This window comes from Podarcis raffonei, chromosome 12 (genome assembly GCF_027172205.1).
Source record: "Podarcis raffonei isolate rPodRaf1 chromosome 12, rPodRaf1.pri, whole genome shotgun sequence".
In the NCBI taxonomy this organism is placed as follows: Eukaryota; Metazoa; Chordata; class Lepidosauria; order Squamata; family Lacertidae; genus Podarcis; species Podarcis raffonei.
The window spans coordinates 2,926,936-2,942,023 of record NC_070613.1 but is presented as its reverse complement, the minus strand read 5'-3'; the positions used below and the strand labels follow the sequence as shown (position 1 = coordinate 2,942,023).

The following is a 15,088-nucleotide window of genomic DNA, read 5'->3' as shown; positions in this document are numbered from 1 at the left end:
TCTACAAGCAAATGGTATATATATTTTTTTTTTGAGAGAGAGAAATTCAGTCTGTGTGCCTTTGGGCTGATCTTCCTTGGGGGTCTTCTAGCTGGGCTTGTTGAAAATGCAACTCTTCCCCCCCCAAAAAAAAACAACCCCATTCTGTCTTGCAGGGCATGAAGGTCTCCTGTACCCATTTCCAGTGTGCAGCGGGGGCGTTTGCTTACCTTCGGGACCACTTCCCTCATTCCTACAGCGTAGACATGAGCCATCAGATCCTTAACCTCAATATCAACCTCATGCTGGTAAGAGCTGGGGGGAGGCGAGGGGAAGTTCCTCTGGCCTGCACTGCCCCTTGGCAAAGGTGCTGAGAACAGAAGGAGAGCCTGGCTGGACCAGTCTAAGGGCCAACTAGTCCACTTGCAATGGCCAACCAGAAGCTCTAATAGGAAACCAGCAAGCAGGATTCGAACACAAGACCCTCTTTCTCCCCTCCTGTGGCTTCCACTAATTGGTACCCAGAAGCACTTACTGCCTCCAACTGTGGAGGCTGGAACCGAGCCTTCGTGGCTAGTGGCCACTGACAGCTCTCTCCTCCGTGTATTTCCAAAGCAAAGGGCAGAGCAGAGCGACTCATTGTTGTAACTGGGCTGGGCGATTTTAAAATGTGCTTTCTAGAGGTGATCTCCGCTCATGCGACAGTAGGTGCAGTAGAGGTCACCTGCAGCCTTGCGTCCAAGGCTGTAGAACACTGTAAATGAGAGCATCTTGTATGCCCCGCAGAGGACCTTAAGGTCCATGAATAATCATAGTTGAGAGGTCCCGGGCCCTAAGGAAGTCAGATTATCCTCCGCCAGGGCCAGAGCCTTCTCAGTGATGGTTCCGACCCGGTGGAATGCTCTGCCCCATGAGACCAGGGCCCTGCAGAATTTAACTTCCTTCTGCAGGGCCTGTAAGACAGAGCTATTCCGCCTGGCTTTCAATTTGAACTTAGCCTGATCTTTTATTCCCCTTCCTTCCCCCCCCTCCCCTTTTTATGAAGATTACCCGCTCTGGGATCCCACAGCTAATTCTCCCCTGGTCTCCTCGCTGGCCCAAATAGGACTCATTTAGCCAGCTAGCCCTGGTGATCATCTGGTGTTTATTGGATGGATTTCCCCCCAAATTGATTTTTGAATTCTGAATTTATTGTTATTCACGTCTTATACTGTATTTTATGATGTTTTTTGTTGCATCAATTAAGTGTTTTAAATTTGTTGTTAACCTCCCTGAGCCCGGTTTTCTGAACTGGGAAGGGCGGCGTATAACTAAAAATTTATTATTATTATTTTTATTATTATTTATTTCTTCGTCGCTTGCATGTCTAAAGGGCCAAGCCCAGGAGTGCCTTCTGGAGAAGTCAATGCTGGACAACCGCAAGAGCTTCCTTGTGGCCAGGATCAGCGCCCAGGTGAGCAGTTTGGGGAGCCTTGAACTTGGGTGACCAGTGCCTGAAAAGTGGCCTCCCCCTGAGCCTGGGGCAGGTTAGAGGCCTTCCTCTAAAGCAGCCAGGTGCATTTTTTGCTGTGCAGTTAGGTTTGCTTGACAGGGCTGTCCCACATGCCCTCCCCGATGGAGTTGTAGAATCAGACGAGACCCCCAAAGGCCATCTAGCCCAACCCCTTGCAATGCAGGAATCATAGCTCAAGAATCCCCGACAGATGGCCATCCAAATTCTGCATAAAAACCTCCAGTGAAGGAGAGTCCACTTACCTTTAGGAAGTACAGTGGTGCCTCGCAAGACGAAATTAATTCGTTCCGCAAGTTTTTTCTTCTTGCGAGTTTTTCATCTTGCGAAGCACAGTTTCCCATAGGAATGCATTAAAAATCAATTAATGCGTTCCTATTGAGACCGCTTGCCAGGCTGGCGGTGCGGAGAAGGGCTTTTCTCCCCACCGCAAGCCTTCAGGACAGGTACGGGAACAGAGGGGAAGGCGCGCAGCGCTTCTCCTCTGTTCCCGGGGCTTGCGGTGGGAGGAAGGTTTTTCCTCCCCACCGCCAACATTCAGAACAGCATTCTGAATGTTGGCGGTGGGAAGGAAAACCCTCCTCCCACCGCAAGTCTTCAGGACAGCCATCCGAAGGCTGGCGCGGGGAGAAGGTCTCTCCGCCCCACCGCCAGCCTTCGGAGGAGCCTTCCGAAGCCTGGCGGCGGGAGGAGGTCTCTCCTCCCCGCCGCCAGCCTTCGGAGGAGGTCCGAGGACAGTGGGGAAGACGCGCTGCGCTTCCCCGCTGTCCCGGAGATTTCCCTATGGGCTTTCGTCTTGCGAAGGAAGCCCATAGGGAAATTCGTTTTGCGAAGCGCCTCCAAAACGGAAAACCCTTTCGTCTAGCGGGTTTTCCGTCTTGCGAGGCGTTCGTCTTGCGGGGCACCACTGTAATTCTAATGTTCAGTTGGGTTCTCCTTTCTTGTGACACGCATCCGTCGGTTCGGCTCCTGCAGTGGGGAAAATTTGTCAGCATCCAAAGCAGCAATCACTCAGAACCTTTCCTACCCTCCCAAATTCCCTTCTCAAGGTGGTGGATTACTACAAAGAAGCGTGTCGAGCTTTGGAGAACTCTGAAACAGCCTCACTGCTGGGGAAGATTCAGAAGGACTGGAAGAAGCTGGTGCAGATGAAGATCTACTATTTCGCTGCCGTGGCTCATGTAAGTAGCCTGGGGGGACCCTGCTCTGGTGAGCTGGGCTTCACCCAACATGACCTCCCCACACTTAATCCTTTGGTTAGATAAAGGTAAAGGGACCCCTGACCATTAGGTCCAGTCGTGGCCGACTCTGGGGTTGTGGCGCTCATCTCACTTTATTGGCCGAGGGAGCCGGCGTACAGCTTCTGGGTCATGTGGCCAGCATGACTAAGGTGCTTCTGGCGAACCAGAGCAGCGCACGGAAATGCCATTTACCTTCCTGCCAGAGTGGTACCTATTTATCTACTTGCACTGGTGTGATTTCGAACTGCTAGGTTGGCAGGAGCAGGGACTGAGAAACGGGAGCTCACCCCGTCGCGGGGATTCGAACCACCGACCTTCTGATTGGCAAGTCCTAGGCTCTGTGGTTTAACCCACAGCACCACCCGCGTCCCTTGGTTAGATAAGATAAAACTTTATTCGCATTAGCCAATGGCCATAGCAACAGTAAAACATTACAGTATATGCAGAAAAGGAAGTTTGATATAAGAGCATATTTCAAAGTCCTGAGTCAACCATCAGTGGCCCTTATTCTGATTGCCCCTGCTGTGAACCTAGCAACCTTTGCTGTTATCTGCTCATGTTGATCTGATAGAAGAACAAACATTGTGGCAGTGGTTGAGTGCAATTGGATTGTTAGTACGAGTGGGGTGATGATCTCGTTCCTCAGGTCTTTGTAGAGAGTACAAGACAGGAGGACGTGTGCTGCTGTTTCGGTGCTACCATCTCCACAGGGGTAAAAACGTTTCTCAGGTGGGATCTTTTGGAATCGACCCCCAAGTACCGCAAATGGCAAAACACCCAGTCTTGCAAGTGTAAAAGCATGTCTGGATTTTGGGATAACATGTTTGTGCAGATATGGGGCCAGAGAATCAAAATGGAGAGGGGGAAAATAAACATACCCTCCCTGCCCACAGACTGCCTCACCAGAGTGATGCATGCTCTGGTTATCTCTTGCTGGGACTACTGCAATGCGCTCTACATGGGGCTACCTTTGAAGGTGACCCGGAAACTACAACTAATCCAGAATGCGGCAGCTAGACTGGTGACTGGGAGCGGCCGCCAAGACCACATTGAAAGACCTACATTGGCTCCCAGTACGTTTCCGGGCACAATTCCAAGTGTTGGTGCTGACCTTTAAAGCCCTAAACAGCCTCGGTCCAGTATACCTGAAGGAGCGTCTCCACCCCCATCATTCTGCCCGGACAGTGAGGTCCAGCTCCGAGGGCCTTCTGGTGGTTCCCTCCCTGCGAGAAGCCAAGTTACAGGGAACCAGGCAGAGGGCCTTCTCGGTGGTGGCACCCGCCCTGTGGAATGCCCTCCCACCAGATGTCAAAGAGAACAACAACTACCAGACTTTTAGAAGACATCTGAAGGCGGCCCTGTTTAGGGAAGCTTTTAATGTTTGATGCATTACTGTATTTTAATATTTTGTTGGAAGCCGCCCAGAGTGGCTGGGGAAGCCTAGCCAGATGGGCGGGGTATAAATAATAAATTATTATTATTATTATTATCCTTTGGTTTGTGTTGGAACCTGAAGGCTGTTATTGGCTCTGTCATCTCAACCCTCACCGGGATGGGAGCACTGGAATAATTCTTTATGGGAAGAACGAGCCTGTCTGTTCCTCCAAACCCTTCTCTTGTCTCACAAGAGACCAGGGCCCTGCGGGACTTGACATCTTTCCGCAGGGCCTGCAAGACAGAGCTGTTCCACCAGGCCTTTGGCCAGGGCACAGCCTGACTCCCTCCCTCAGCAATCTTCGCAGAGCTCTGGCCCAATGGTTGCCAGTGGCCTGAATTAATTAATTTTATAATGAATGATTTTAGAGTGTTGTTTATGCTGTACTTTTGTACTGTTTTATTGTTGTTAGCCACCCTGAGCCCGGCTTCGGCTGGGGAGGGCGGGATATAAATAAAATTTATTATTTATTATTATTATTATTATTATTCTGTCTATGGGGTTTTGCGTGTGGGTTGAGCTTTTGATTTCAGCTTCCTGCGCGATGGATGAGGGTTTGTGGGGCGGATAGAGGCGATGCCAGATTGTGAGGTGGTGCCTGGGACCAACCCAGGGGTGCTCTGTCTGGCAGGCTGCTACAATAACTGTGATTCTTCTCTGTCTTTCAGTTGCACATGGGTAAGCAGGCGGAGGAGCAGCAGAAGTACGGCGAGAGGGTAAGCCTGTTTGCTTCCAAAGTTCTGGGGTGGGTGGAGAGGTGGAGAACTCACAGACTGCTTGCCGCTGTCGATCTCCTGGATGATAAGAGGTGAAAAATATCCATCTTCAAATACCTGAAGGGCTCTCACGTGGACGATGGGGCAAGCTTGTTTCCCGCTGCTCCAGAGAGTGGGAGCGGAACCAGCAGTTTCAAATTACGAGGAAGGAGATTCCGACTCAATATTAGGAAGAATTGATAGCAGGAGCTGTTCTTTGGAGGTCTTTAAAGAGAGGTTGGCTGGCCATCTGTCAGGGATTTAAAGCTGTGGTCTCTGCATTGCAGAGGGTTGGACTAGGTGCCCTTGGGGTGCCTTCCGACTCTACAATTCCGTGATTCTGCAATAGGTGTGGGGTAGAGAGACTGTGGGACGGGGGTGGCGCTGTGGGTAAAACCGCAGCACCTAGGACTTGCCGATCACATGGTCGGCGGTTCGAACCCCCGCGGCGGGGTGCGCTCCCGTCGTTCGGTCCCAGTGCCTGCCAACCTAGCAGTTCGAAAGCACCCCCGGGTGCAAGTAGATAAATAGGGACCGCTTACCAGCGGAAAGGTAAACGGCGTTCCGTGTGCTGCGCTGGCTCGCCAGATGCAGCTTTGTCACGCTGGCCACGTGACCCGGAAGTGTCTGCGGACAGCGCTGGCTCCCGGTCTATAGAGTGAGATGAGCGCACAACCCTAGAGTCTGTCAAGACTGGCCCGTACGGGCAGGGGTACCTTTACCTTTACCTAGAGAGACTGGGACAGGTTTTGCGCTGTCCGTGGTGCTGAACCTTGTAATATAGGCTTCTTTTTTTATATACAGTCATACCTTGAGTTGAATGTGCTTCGGGTTGAGCGCATTCGAGTTGCGCTCCGCGGCAACCCAGAAGTAACGGAGCACGTTACTTCCGGGTTTCGACGCTTGCACATGCGCAGACGCTCAAAATGATGTCATGCGCAGAAGTGACAAAACACGACAGCAGACGCGCCGTCACGACTTGCGTTCTCTTCGGGATGCAAACGGGGCTCCGGAACAGATCCCGTTCGCATCCTGAGGTACCACTGTATATATACATTTTTATTAGTTTTTTAACATACCATTTTCAACAGTGATTAAACATACTTTTACATCTTATTCAGTTTTTTTGACTTCCATCAGTCCTGTCTGAAAATTTTCTAATCTAATCTCTTAGTATGCATTTCTTATTCTCCCTATTACATTTCAAGCTCATAACCAATATCTCTACCGTTTTCTACTTTCTAACACTTTGTATATTTCTCTTCACAAAACTTCTTGTAGTCCTACTAGCATAATTTGTCAATTGCAGCTGCTCTTCAAATAATTCATATACTTCTTCCAATCTTCTGTAAATCTCTGGTCCCGCAGGTTTCGAATCCTTCCTGTCATTTTGTCCAATTCTGCATAGTCCATTAATTTCGCCTTCCATTCTTCTTTCATCGGAATTTCTTCATAGCTTCCATTTCTGGGCTAACAGTACTCTTGCCGCTGTTGTTGCATATAAGAACAATTTAACATCTTGGCTATTAATGTCTTGGCCTTGTAATACAGGCTTCTAATTGACCACAGCTGTCGCTTGCTCCAAACAGCGAAACCTTCAACCTTGCGCTAGTACTGTTGATGTTACAATAACTGAAGGACAGCTGTGGTTGGGAGATGGGGTTAGAAGGGGAGGAGGCAGAGGGGAGAGCGAGGAAGCCCGACCTTCTCTTCCTGACGCAGACCTCCCTTTGAAGCCCTTGCCAGGATGAGTCCAGGAGGAGCTTCTTCTGTTCCCTCGCCACGTCTATGACTACCTAAGGCACTAGTCCTCACACATAGCAGGTGTGGTGGAAGCCCTGCGAATGGACTTCAGGCTGCAAGTGGGGCTTCTTGTGATGAGATGAGCCTCTGTTATGGCACTCCCTGCATGCAAGTTCTCTACCTGCAGGGAATTTGTGTGTGTTATAAGAAAAACCACTTTATGGGGTATTCCAGAGCCCATATAAAGTCCTTAATAATAATAATAATAATAATAATAATAATAATAATAATTAATTTTTATTTATACCCCGCCCTCCCCAGCCAGACCAGGCTCAGGGCGGCTAACGCCAAATATAAAAACAATTGATTGAAATACAGCTTAAAAACAAGATTAAAATACAACATTAAAACATTAAAATGCAGCCTTATTTCAGTGGAAACTCAATCAAAACTTTTTGGGGGATAAAAACGTCAGTCTTCACCAAGGCTAACTATCCAGACTGGATAAGTGCGTTCCCTGTTGGTAGGAGAAAGTAACAGAGGCCAACCAGAGTATATTGAGAAGCAAAGCGGCCAGTAAGCCTGATTTTTATTCAAGGAGCTGTTGCAACAGGGTCCCCACTCATCACATGCAGGAGGGAGGAGAACCCTGAACAATGGTGCACAAGCCCTAATATAGACCTTTGAAATTGCCCGCCCTGTACCCCAAGACCAGCCCCCTGAAACATCTTACATACATCACAGAAGGGACGCGGTCTCCAGCAGAAATCCTGTCTTCCAGGATACCTGATAATGGTCACTGATTGCATTACCTGGGCAGTCTAGCCATTATTTTGTGATGGTTAATACTTTAATCCTGAGTCCAGGTCACAGGCTCACCCTATTCATCCACAAACACATCCTTAAGACAGGATTTGCAAGCAAAAAGACAGTGGGAAGGGTTTCCCCATTTGCCTCCTTTACTGCAGAGGAATATTTGAGGTCACTGGGAGAGTCAAAATGGCTTCGGGATTGCTCTCCTATACTATTTAAGTCATGTAGTTCATATATTTAGATATGCATGCATTTATGAATATTTATTCTCTGTTTGAGACCTTGAAATTCTTATAATAAATCAGGATCTGATTTCTTTCTGCAGGGCCTGTAAGACAGAGTTGTTCCGCCTGGCCTTTGGCTTGGAATCAACTTGATCCCCTTCCCCTCTTTCCTTTTTCCTTTCACCTTCTGTGACGGAACTCCCATTTGGGGACTTCCCTGACTTTTTTCTGGCCCATGTAGGACCAGTCTGGATTTGATGTTTTCATCCCCCAACAAGTTTTTGATTGAGTTTCCACTTAAATGAGGTTGCATTTTAATGTTTTGATGTTGTATTTTATTCTTGTTTTTTAAGCTGTATTTCAATCAATTGTTTTATATTTGATGTTAGCCGCCCTGAGCCCAGTCTTGGTTGGGGAGGGCGGGGTAGAAATAAAATTTATTTATTTATTTATTTATAGCGTGTGAGAGAGAAAGGCTCAGTTTTGTGTGTGTTTGTGTGTGTGTTTGTGTGTGTGTGTCTGTGTGTGTGTGTTTAATTTATTTAATCATTTTTTTTCAATACAAACAGCAACCACAAAAAACACATAACAACAAAAACCACAATAACACTAATAACACAATTTAACAATTCAGATTTGAGTATTGATATACCTATAACTACACCTTTTTATCAATATTTCCCCACCTCTCCTCCCCCTACTTCCCACCACTTTCCGCCTTATCTCTTAAGTATTCCTTCCAAATTTCTTCATATTTATCCATTCTTAGTTTGCGTCGATATGCAATTCGTTCGTATGTAACTAGTCTGTCCATATTGTCAATCCATGTGCTCAATGTGATCTTTTTGCGGCTCTTCCAATTCATCAAAACAAGTTTTTTTGCTTCTAATATGGCACGGTACATCCATTTTTTTTGACCCCTTGTAATCTCCCACGTTTCTGGTATATAATTTAGAATTAAATTCAAAGGATCAGTTTTCTTACTTTTAATAGAAAGCATAGCCCGTTTGACAGTGGACTTTGGTTGACTGAATCTCTGCCCCCTTTGCAGGTCATCTACTTCCAGAGTGCTCTGGACAAGCTCAATGAAGCCATCAAACTGGCCAAGGTAAGTGGCTTTAAAAGTTGCTTAGTTAAACTGTAGAGGCAACGATGGCCCCCAACTTGGATGGCTTCAAAAGAGGATTGGACCAATTGATGGAGGAGAGGGCTCCCCGCTGCCCTCCTTGCCTCTTAGCTTCCTACTAGAGGATCCCCCCAAGGGACGCGGGTGGCGCTGTGGGTTAAACCACAGAGCCTAGGACTTGCCGATCAGAAGGTCGGCGGTTCGAATCCCCGCGACGGGGTGAGCTCTTGTTGCTCGGTCCCTGCTCCTGCCAACCTAGCAGTTCGAAAGCACATCAAAGTGCAAGTAGATAAATAGGTATCACTCCGGCGGAAGGTAAACGCCGTTTCCGTGCACTCCTCTGGTTCGCCAGAAGCGGCTTAGTCATGCTGGCCACATGACCCGGAAGCTGTATGCTGGCTCCCTCGGCCAATAAAACGAGATGAGCGCCGCAACCCCAGTTGGCCACAACTGGACCTAATGGTCAGGAGTCCCTTTACCTTTACCTAGAGAACCCCCCCAGTGGCTGCTACTGCCTACTTTTGGAATGGTTGGTGTACCCTTATCCTGCCCCCTGCCATCTCTGCCTGCGGACCACCTGCTCATTATGGATATGTTTTGAACCTGACATTTCCCCTTTCAGGGTCAGCCTGAGACAGTGCAGGAAGCCCTGAGGTTCACCATGGATGTCATTGGAGGAAAGTGAGTCGCTGCTACCGTTAACTCTTTGCATGCCTGGGCCTGGGCCCCTGTCACACCAGTTCCCTTCCCTAATCTCAGCTCCGCACCAAGAGAGCCTGCCTGGTGCAGAGAGAGAGAGAGAGAGAGAGAGAGAGAGAGAGAGAGCGCGAGCGCGCACTCCTGTCTGGAAATTGGGAGAGCCACTGCCAGTCAGAAGTCAGGTGTTGACGGGTCTGATGGTCTCACCCGTAGACCTTTCCTTTGCTCTGTTCTGCTCTTCCAAGCATTCCCCTTGTATTTTTGTGATTCTGTGAAACCTTGAGGACTAGAAAACCTTTTTTTAAACAACAACAACACAACAACAATAATAAATTTTATTTATACCCCGCCCTCCCTGCCCAGAGCCAGGCTCAGGGCAGCTAACACCAATAGAATCACAGTAAAAACATAATAGGGGAAAAAGAAAAAGAAATTAAAATACAGGTTAAAATGCAGCCTCATTTTACAAGTAGCCGATAAATCAAGACCATAAGGGGAGGGAAAAATGAGCGTCAGACTGAGTCCAAACCAAAGGCCAGGCGGAACAGCTCTGTCTTGCAGGCCCTGTGGTAAGATGTCAAGTCCCTCAGGGCCCTAGTCTTTTGTGACAGAGTGTTCCACCAAGTTGGGGCCAGTACTGAAAAGGCCCTGGCCCTAGTTGAGACCAATCTAACCACCTTGCGACCTGGGACCTCCAAAATGTTGTCATTTGTGGACCATACGTTTGGATTCCTAAGTTACTCTACATAGAGTAATGAATTCAAGAAATACACGCATGGGAAAAGAAAGAGACGCTCACAGTTGAGAGCTTTGAGTGTCCACCCCCTTTTTATGCGAGACAAGCGTTAATTAAGATTTCCCTCTGATAAAGGGCTTTATGTTATTTTCTTCCTCTTTTTTCTTTATTTACTTTTTCCATTTTTATTCAGATTCATCTGTTTTTTATTGTATTCTATGTTGGGAAAGTTTCAATTGAAAAAGAAAGAAATGCACACAGATTTGCAAGTTTTCACTTTGGGCTTGGGAAGTAAGGAGTTACTGACCAGAACACCCCCCACCTCCTTCCCTCTTTCCAAGTTTGGCTTTTACCTAGTATTCCCCACATTTCTGGAGGCACCCCCCCTCAAAAAAAAGTCCCACTATCTGTAGTTCCTCTGACTTTGGGTGTGGGGTATCCCTAAACATAACACCCTTTGAAAATGTACAACTATGATATTGGCTGCTTTCTTGGAACTGTACTTGAAGCAAAAATATGTGATACTTCTTCCTGAGCGCCCTCCCCCCAGCAGCAACGCCCTTCAAGCCTGTTGTCACTTTGCAGGTACAACTCTGCCAAAAAGGACAACGACTTCATCTACCACGAGGCTGTCCCTGCTCTGGATACCTTGCAGTCGGTGAAAGGTAAAGTCAAGACACTCTGCTTTCACAGAATTGTAAAGTTGGATGGGGCCCCCAGTGGTCAGGTGTTCGGCCTACACTCAAGTAGGACCCTGGCAGAGACACATGTCCAACTGGCATGTTCTCTCCCTCCTGGTCGATCGTTTGGGAGCTTCACAAGCTTTCTTCAGCCCAAACATCACAGCGACTGATTCCAACAGACACCGGCACACTTAGGGATCCGCAGAGTCTTTGCAGCTTGCATAACAGACCTCAGCAACTCAGCATTTTGGCTAATCTACTTTATTTACATATAAACACACACGGAGCACTGCAACATGGCTCCCTCTCTCTCTAGCATCAGACAGCAAAGAGAAAAAGAACAAGGGACAATAGTCCCACTTCACGGAACACAGGAACACAAACATCCTGTTTCCGTCACTTCCCACTCTGTGGAGTCAAAATATATACCGTCATGTGAAAGACAACAATCCCATGACTGCAATCACGGAGCAGGAATTCTAACAGTCCCACACCGCTCCAATGCAGGAATATCTTCCCCGATGTGTGACTCAAACCCACAACCCTGAAATTAAGAGTCTCAGGCTCTATGAGCTGAGCTATCCCAGCTTTGGAGCAATCCCTATCGCCTTCTCTGCCTCCTGGTCTTGGGTAGGGCAGAAGGAGCCCATCCTTCCCCAACCAGGCGCCCTCCAGATGTTTTGGACTACAACTCCCATCATGCATTTTTTTTCGCAACATCCATCATATCTGGTGCAGCATAGGGCTACCCAAAGCATAAATGTGCAGCCGGTAGTTTTGAAAGCTGATCGGCATCACTTTTGGCCGCCTTTTGGTGATGATCAAAAACTTTCTTATTCTCCCAGGCTTTGAGCGGTGGCTGTTGGGGGATCTTACGTCAGATGTTTCCTGCTGACGCCATGATATTGGGGAAGGTTTTGCTGCATCTTGATGGGCTGGGCTTTTGTGGCAGTGATTGGCCACTGTCTTACTTAGTCTTTTGTTGTGAGCTGTTCAGATTTCTTTACAACTTGTTAAATCGCTACCCACAAAAGTGAGGAAGGGTGGAATATAAACATAGTCGTAACAATAAAAGTCAAATAAGCATGCAGGACTGGGTAAACTCAAACATTTACAGAAGCTACAAGATTATCAGCACTCTATGGGTCCAGTGTGGCCTAGGTATCACCTCTAGGGACGCGGGTGGTGCTGTGGTCTAAACCACTGAGCCTCTTGGGCTTGCTGATCGGGAGGTCAGCGGTTTGAATCCCCATGACAGAGTGAGCTCCCGTTGCTCTGTCCCAGCTTCTGCCAACCTAGCAGTTCAAAAGCACACCAGTGCAAATAGATAAATAGATACCACTCCAGCGGGAAGATTAACGGCATTTCCGTGCGCTCTGGTTTCCATCACGGTGTTCTGGTGCGCCAGAAGCAGTTTAGTACTGCTGGCCACATGACCCGGAAAACTGTTTGCGGACAAACACCGGCTCCCTCGGCCTGAAAGCGAGATGAGCGCCGCAACCCCATAGGCGATTTTGACTGGACTTAACCATCCAGGGGTCCTTTGCCTTTCCCTTTTTTAGGAATCAACTCTCTGTCCTCAAATTCTTTATTAACCCAATATTACTTTATCTGCAGGTGCACCTCTTGTGAAAGCCCTTCCTGTCAACCCCACAGACCCGGCTGTCACAGGCCCTGACATTTTTGCCAAGCTGGTTCCAATGGCTGCCCATGAGGCCTCTTCACTCTACAGGTGAGCAGCTGCTTTGCATTCTGGGAGACTGTTTGGCCTGCCAGTTCCGGGGGGGGGGGGGCTGCAGGAAAACAGGTGGGGATTAAAGGGTCGAGATGGGAGGCTTGATAACAAGGCAAGGAGAAGAAGGAGAAGAATTTATTATTTATACGAAGAAGAATAAGAATTTATTATTTATACCCTGCCCCTCTGGCTGGGTTTCCCCAGCCACTCTAGGTGGCTCCCAACAGAATATTAAAAACACGATAAAACAGCAAAAATTAAGAACCTCCCTAAACAGGAAGAGGGTGGGAGTATTGTGGGCCAAGAGTTGACATGTGCCTAGATTTTAACTTCTGGGAGAAACTTCGGAAAAGCGACCTGAAATTTACTGCATTTTATTCATTGAAAGAGAATTATTTGAAAAGGATCCATAGATGGTAATTAACTAGGTTGGCTAAGATACATAAAACAGAATCAGATATGTGTTGGAAGTGTAAAGAAGCAGAGGGAATCTTTTTTTCATACGTGGCAGACATGCAAAAAGTTAAAAGTGTATTGGGAAATGATTTATAATGAACTGAAAAAAAGTTCAAAATTACTTTAAAAAACAAATAAACCCCAGAGCCCTTTTCATTGGGAATAAGCCAGACAGAAATTCCTAGGTGTCAGAAAAGATTATTTATCTATGCAACAACTGAGGTCCATGTTTTGTTAGCCCCAAAATGGAAAGTGAGTGAGGTCCCAACTGAAGAAGAATGGCAATTTAAGTTGACAGAATATGCAGAACTTGCAGATTTAACACACAGAATAAGAGAGCAAGAAGAACGTATATTTAAAGAAGGAAAACGTTTATTGAGTACATACAGCTGAAAACTCTGGCAGCATTAAGATAAATTCAACAAATGATTTTTGATGGATGTTAAAGTGGAAAACTGATTTGAATGGTTATAGTAAAATATGCAGGAATGTGTGATATGTAAAATGAACCATGGATGGAGAAGAAGGGCAGTCATTGGATATTTTAAAGTTTGTAAAATGTTTTTGTTTTTTTTAAATGTAAAATTGAAAACAATGAAAATTATTATCTATAAGAGAGAGTTGATATGTGCCACGATAGGGCATGAGAGATTGTCTCGCTCCTTACATCCCCAGTCGATCACTGCGGTCTGTAGGCGAGGATCTCCTTCAGGCATCAACTGGAGTTGTGTTCATCACAATGTAGGAACCAGACCTTTAATGCAGTTGCCCTACCCTGTAGAATTCCCTCCCTTTGGGCACTTCCGGGTCAGCGCCATCGGCAATGGCGGAATTCCTCTGATTCAGAGGAACCCGCTCCGCTAAAATCGGGTCTTGCCGCCGCGGCGAAGGTGGAGACCCTCTAAAAATCCCAGGCGGAGGAAGCCTGGGAACGTGAGATTCGGCTCACACCAAGAGCGTCCCCCCTACTCACAGGGAAACCCCTTTTCGGGGGTTCCGAAGTGACGTGGGGTGAGTGGCGCGGTGTTCGAATCGATTGCTATTTTTGCGGAGTGAAGCCGCACAGCCATTGTCGGAGAGCGCTGACTTTTTTCTGTGGACATTCGGATTTCAAACAACAACCCGTGAGTAGTACGGAAATTGGATTTTTAAAATATTTTTAAATTCGGCACTGATCGGGGAAGGTCCAAACAGGAAGTCCGCCTCCCCTTTCTGTAAACAATCTAAAGCAAAGAATCTCCAACTAAGGTCGTGGAGAGGTTTGTTTTTTTCTGTAAAAGACTTTAATTCTACTGATTGAGATTATAAGAAATTTTATTTGGAAGCAGGGGAGCCTGCAGGAGAAGAACTAAATTTGGGAATTGATGTGCCACCACCCCCCCGACCCGGGAGTGGTCCGTGAGAGCCCGTTGATGAGGAATTGAACAATTTGACAGCTGTCAAGCTAGCTGTCAAGATACAAAAAGAGGACTTTGTTTTTATTGTCTACATTTGCTACAAGCTTATGTTTAAAAAGAAGGAAGGACTGTTACAATCTAACGTATGGGACTTTTGGGTCTGTGCTGAGAGGAGTAAAAAGAAACTTAAATCCCCCTAGAGGGAGCTTTGGGTCATTGCATTAAGAACCAGCTGAGAAACTGTTTTTTGACCTTGATACGCTTAAGAATGGCAGTCGGAAAGGAAATCCAGTTTGAACTGAATAGGACATTTTTCCTCTTGGGAAAGTTGCAAGGTCGAATAGGTGTTTTGACTACAAATGTTACAACTTTGAACACAAGAGTGAGTACCAGCAATGAACTTGATAAGAACTCGGCACAGGAATTTTATTCAACTGAACAAACAGGGAAATTTGAGAAGGAGAATAATGTTGTCTCTGAAGAGAAGAAAGGGGGAGCCGTAACCCTGCAGATGCGAAAGGTGAGCTCCAATTCGAGGCCTGACATGATGGTAATA

At 47.1% G+C, this 15,088-nt stretch overlaps 1 protein-coding gene and 1 long non-coding RNA gene across 2 annotated transcripts in view; both read left to right on the top strand.

Annotated features, from left to right (window-relative positions):
* The window catches only part of PTPN23 (protein tyrosine phosphatase non-receptor type 23), a 57,759-nt gene that overhangs the window by 18,276 nt on the left and 24,395 nt on the right, over positions 1–15,088 (top strand). The window contains exons 6-13 of the mRNA XM_053359308.1: positions 156–287; positions 1,352–1,432; positions 2,539–2,670; positions 4,834–4,881; positions 8,752–8,808; positions 9,449–9,507; positions 10,847–10,926; positions 12,562–12,676. Of these exons, the coding sequence (XP_053215283.1) occupies positions 156–287; positions 1,352–1,432; positions 2,539–2,670; positions 4,834–4,881; positions 8,752–8,808; positions 9,449–9,507; positions 10,847–10,926; positions 12,562–12,676 (704 nt within the window). The remainder of the gene's footprint in view (positions 1–155; positions 288–1,351; positions 1,433–2,538; positions 2,671–4,833; positions 4,882–8,751; positions 8,809–9,448; positions 9,508–10,846; positions 10,927–12,561; positions 12,677–15,088) is intronic.
* Positions 2,000–2,404, top strand: LOC128398333 (uncharacterized). Its single transcript, XR_008327091.1, has 2 exons — positions 2,000–2,182; positions 2,216–2,404. It is a non-coding gene; the product is annotated as an uncharacterized LOC128398333 (long non-coding RNA).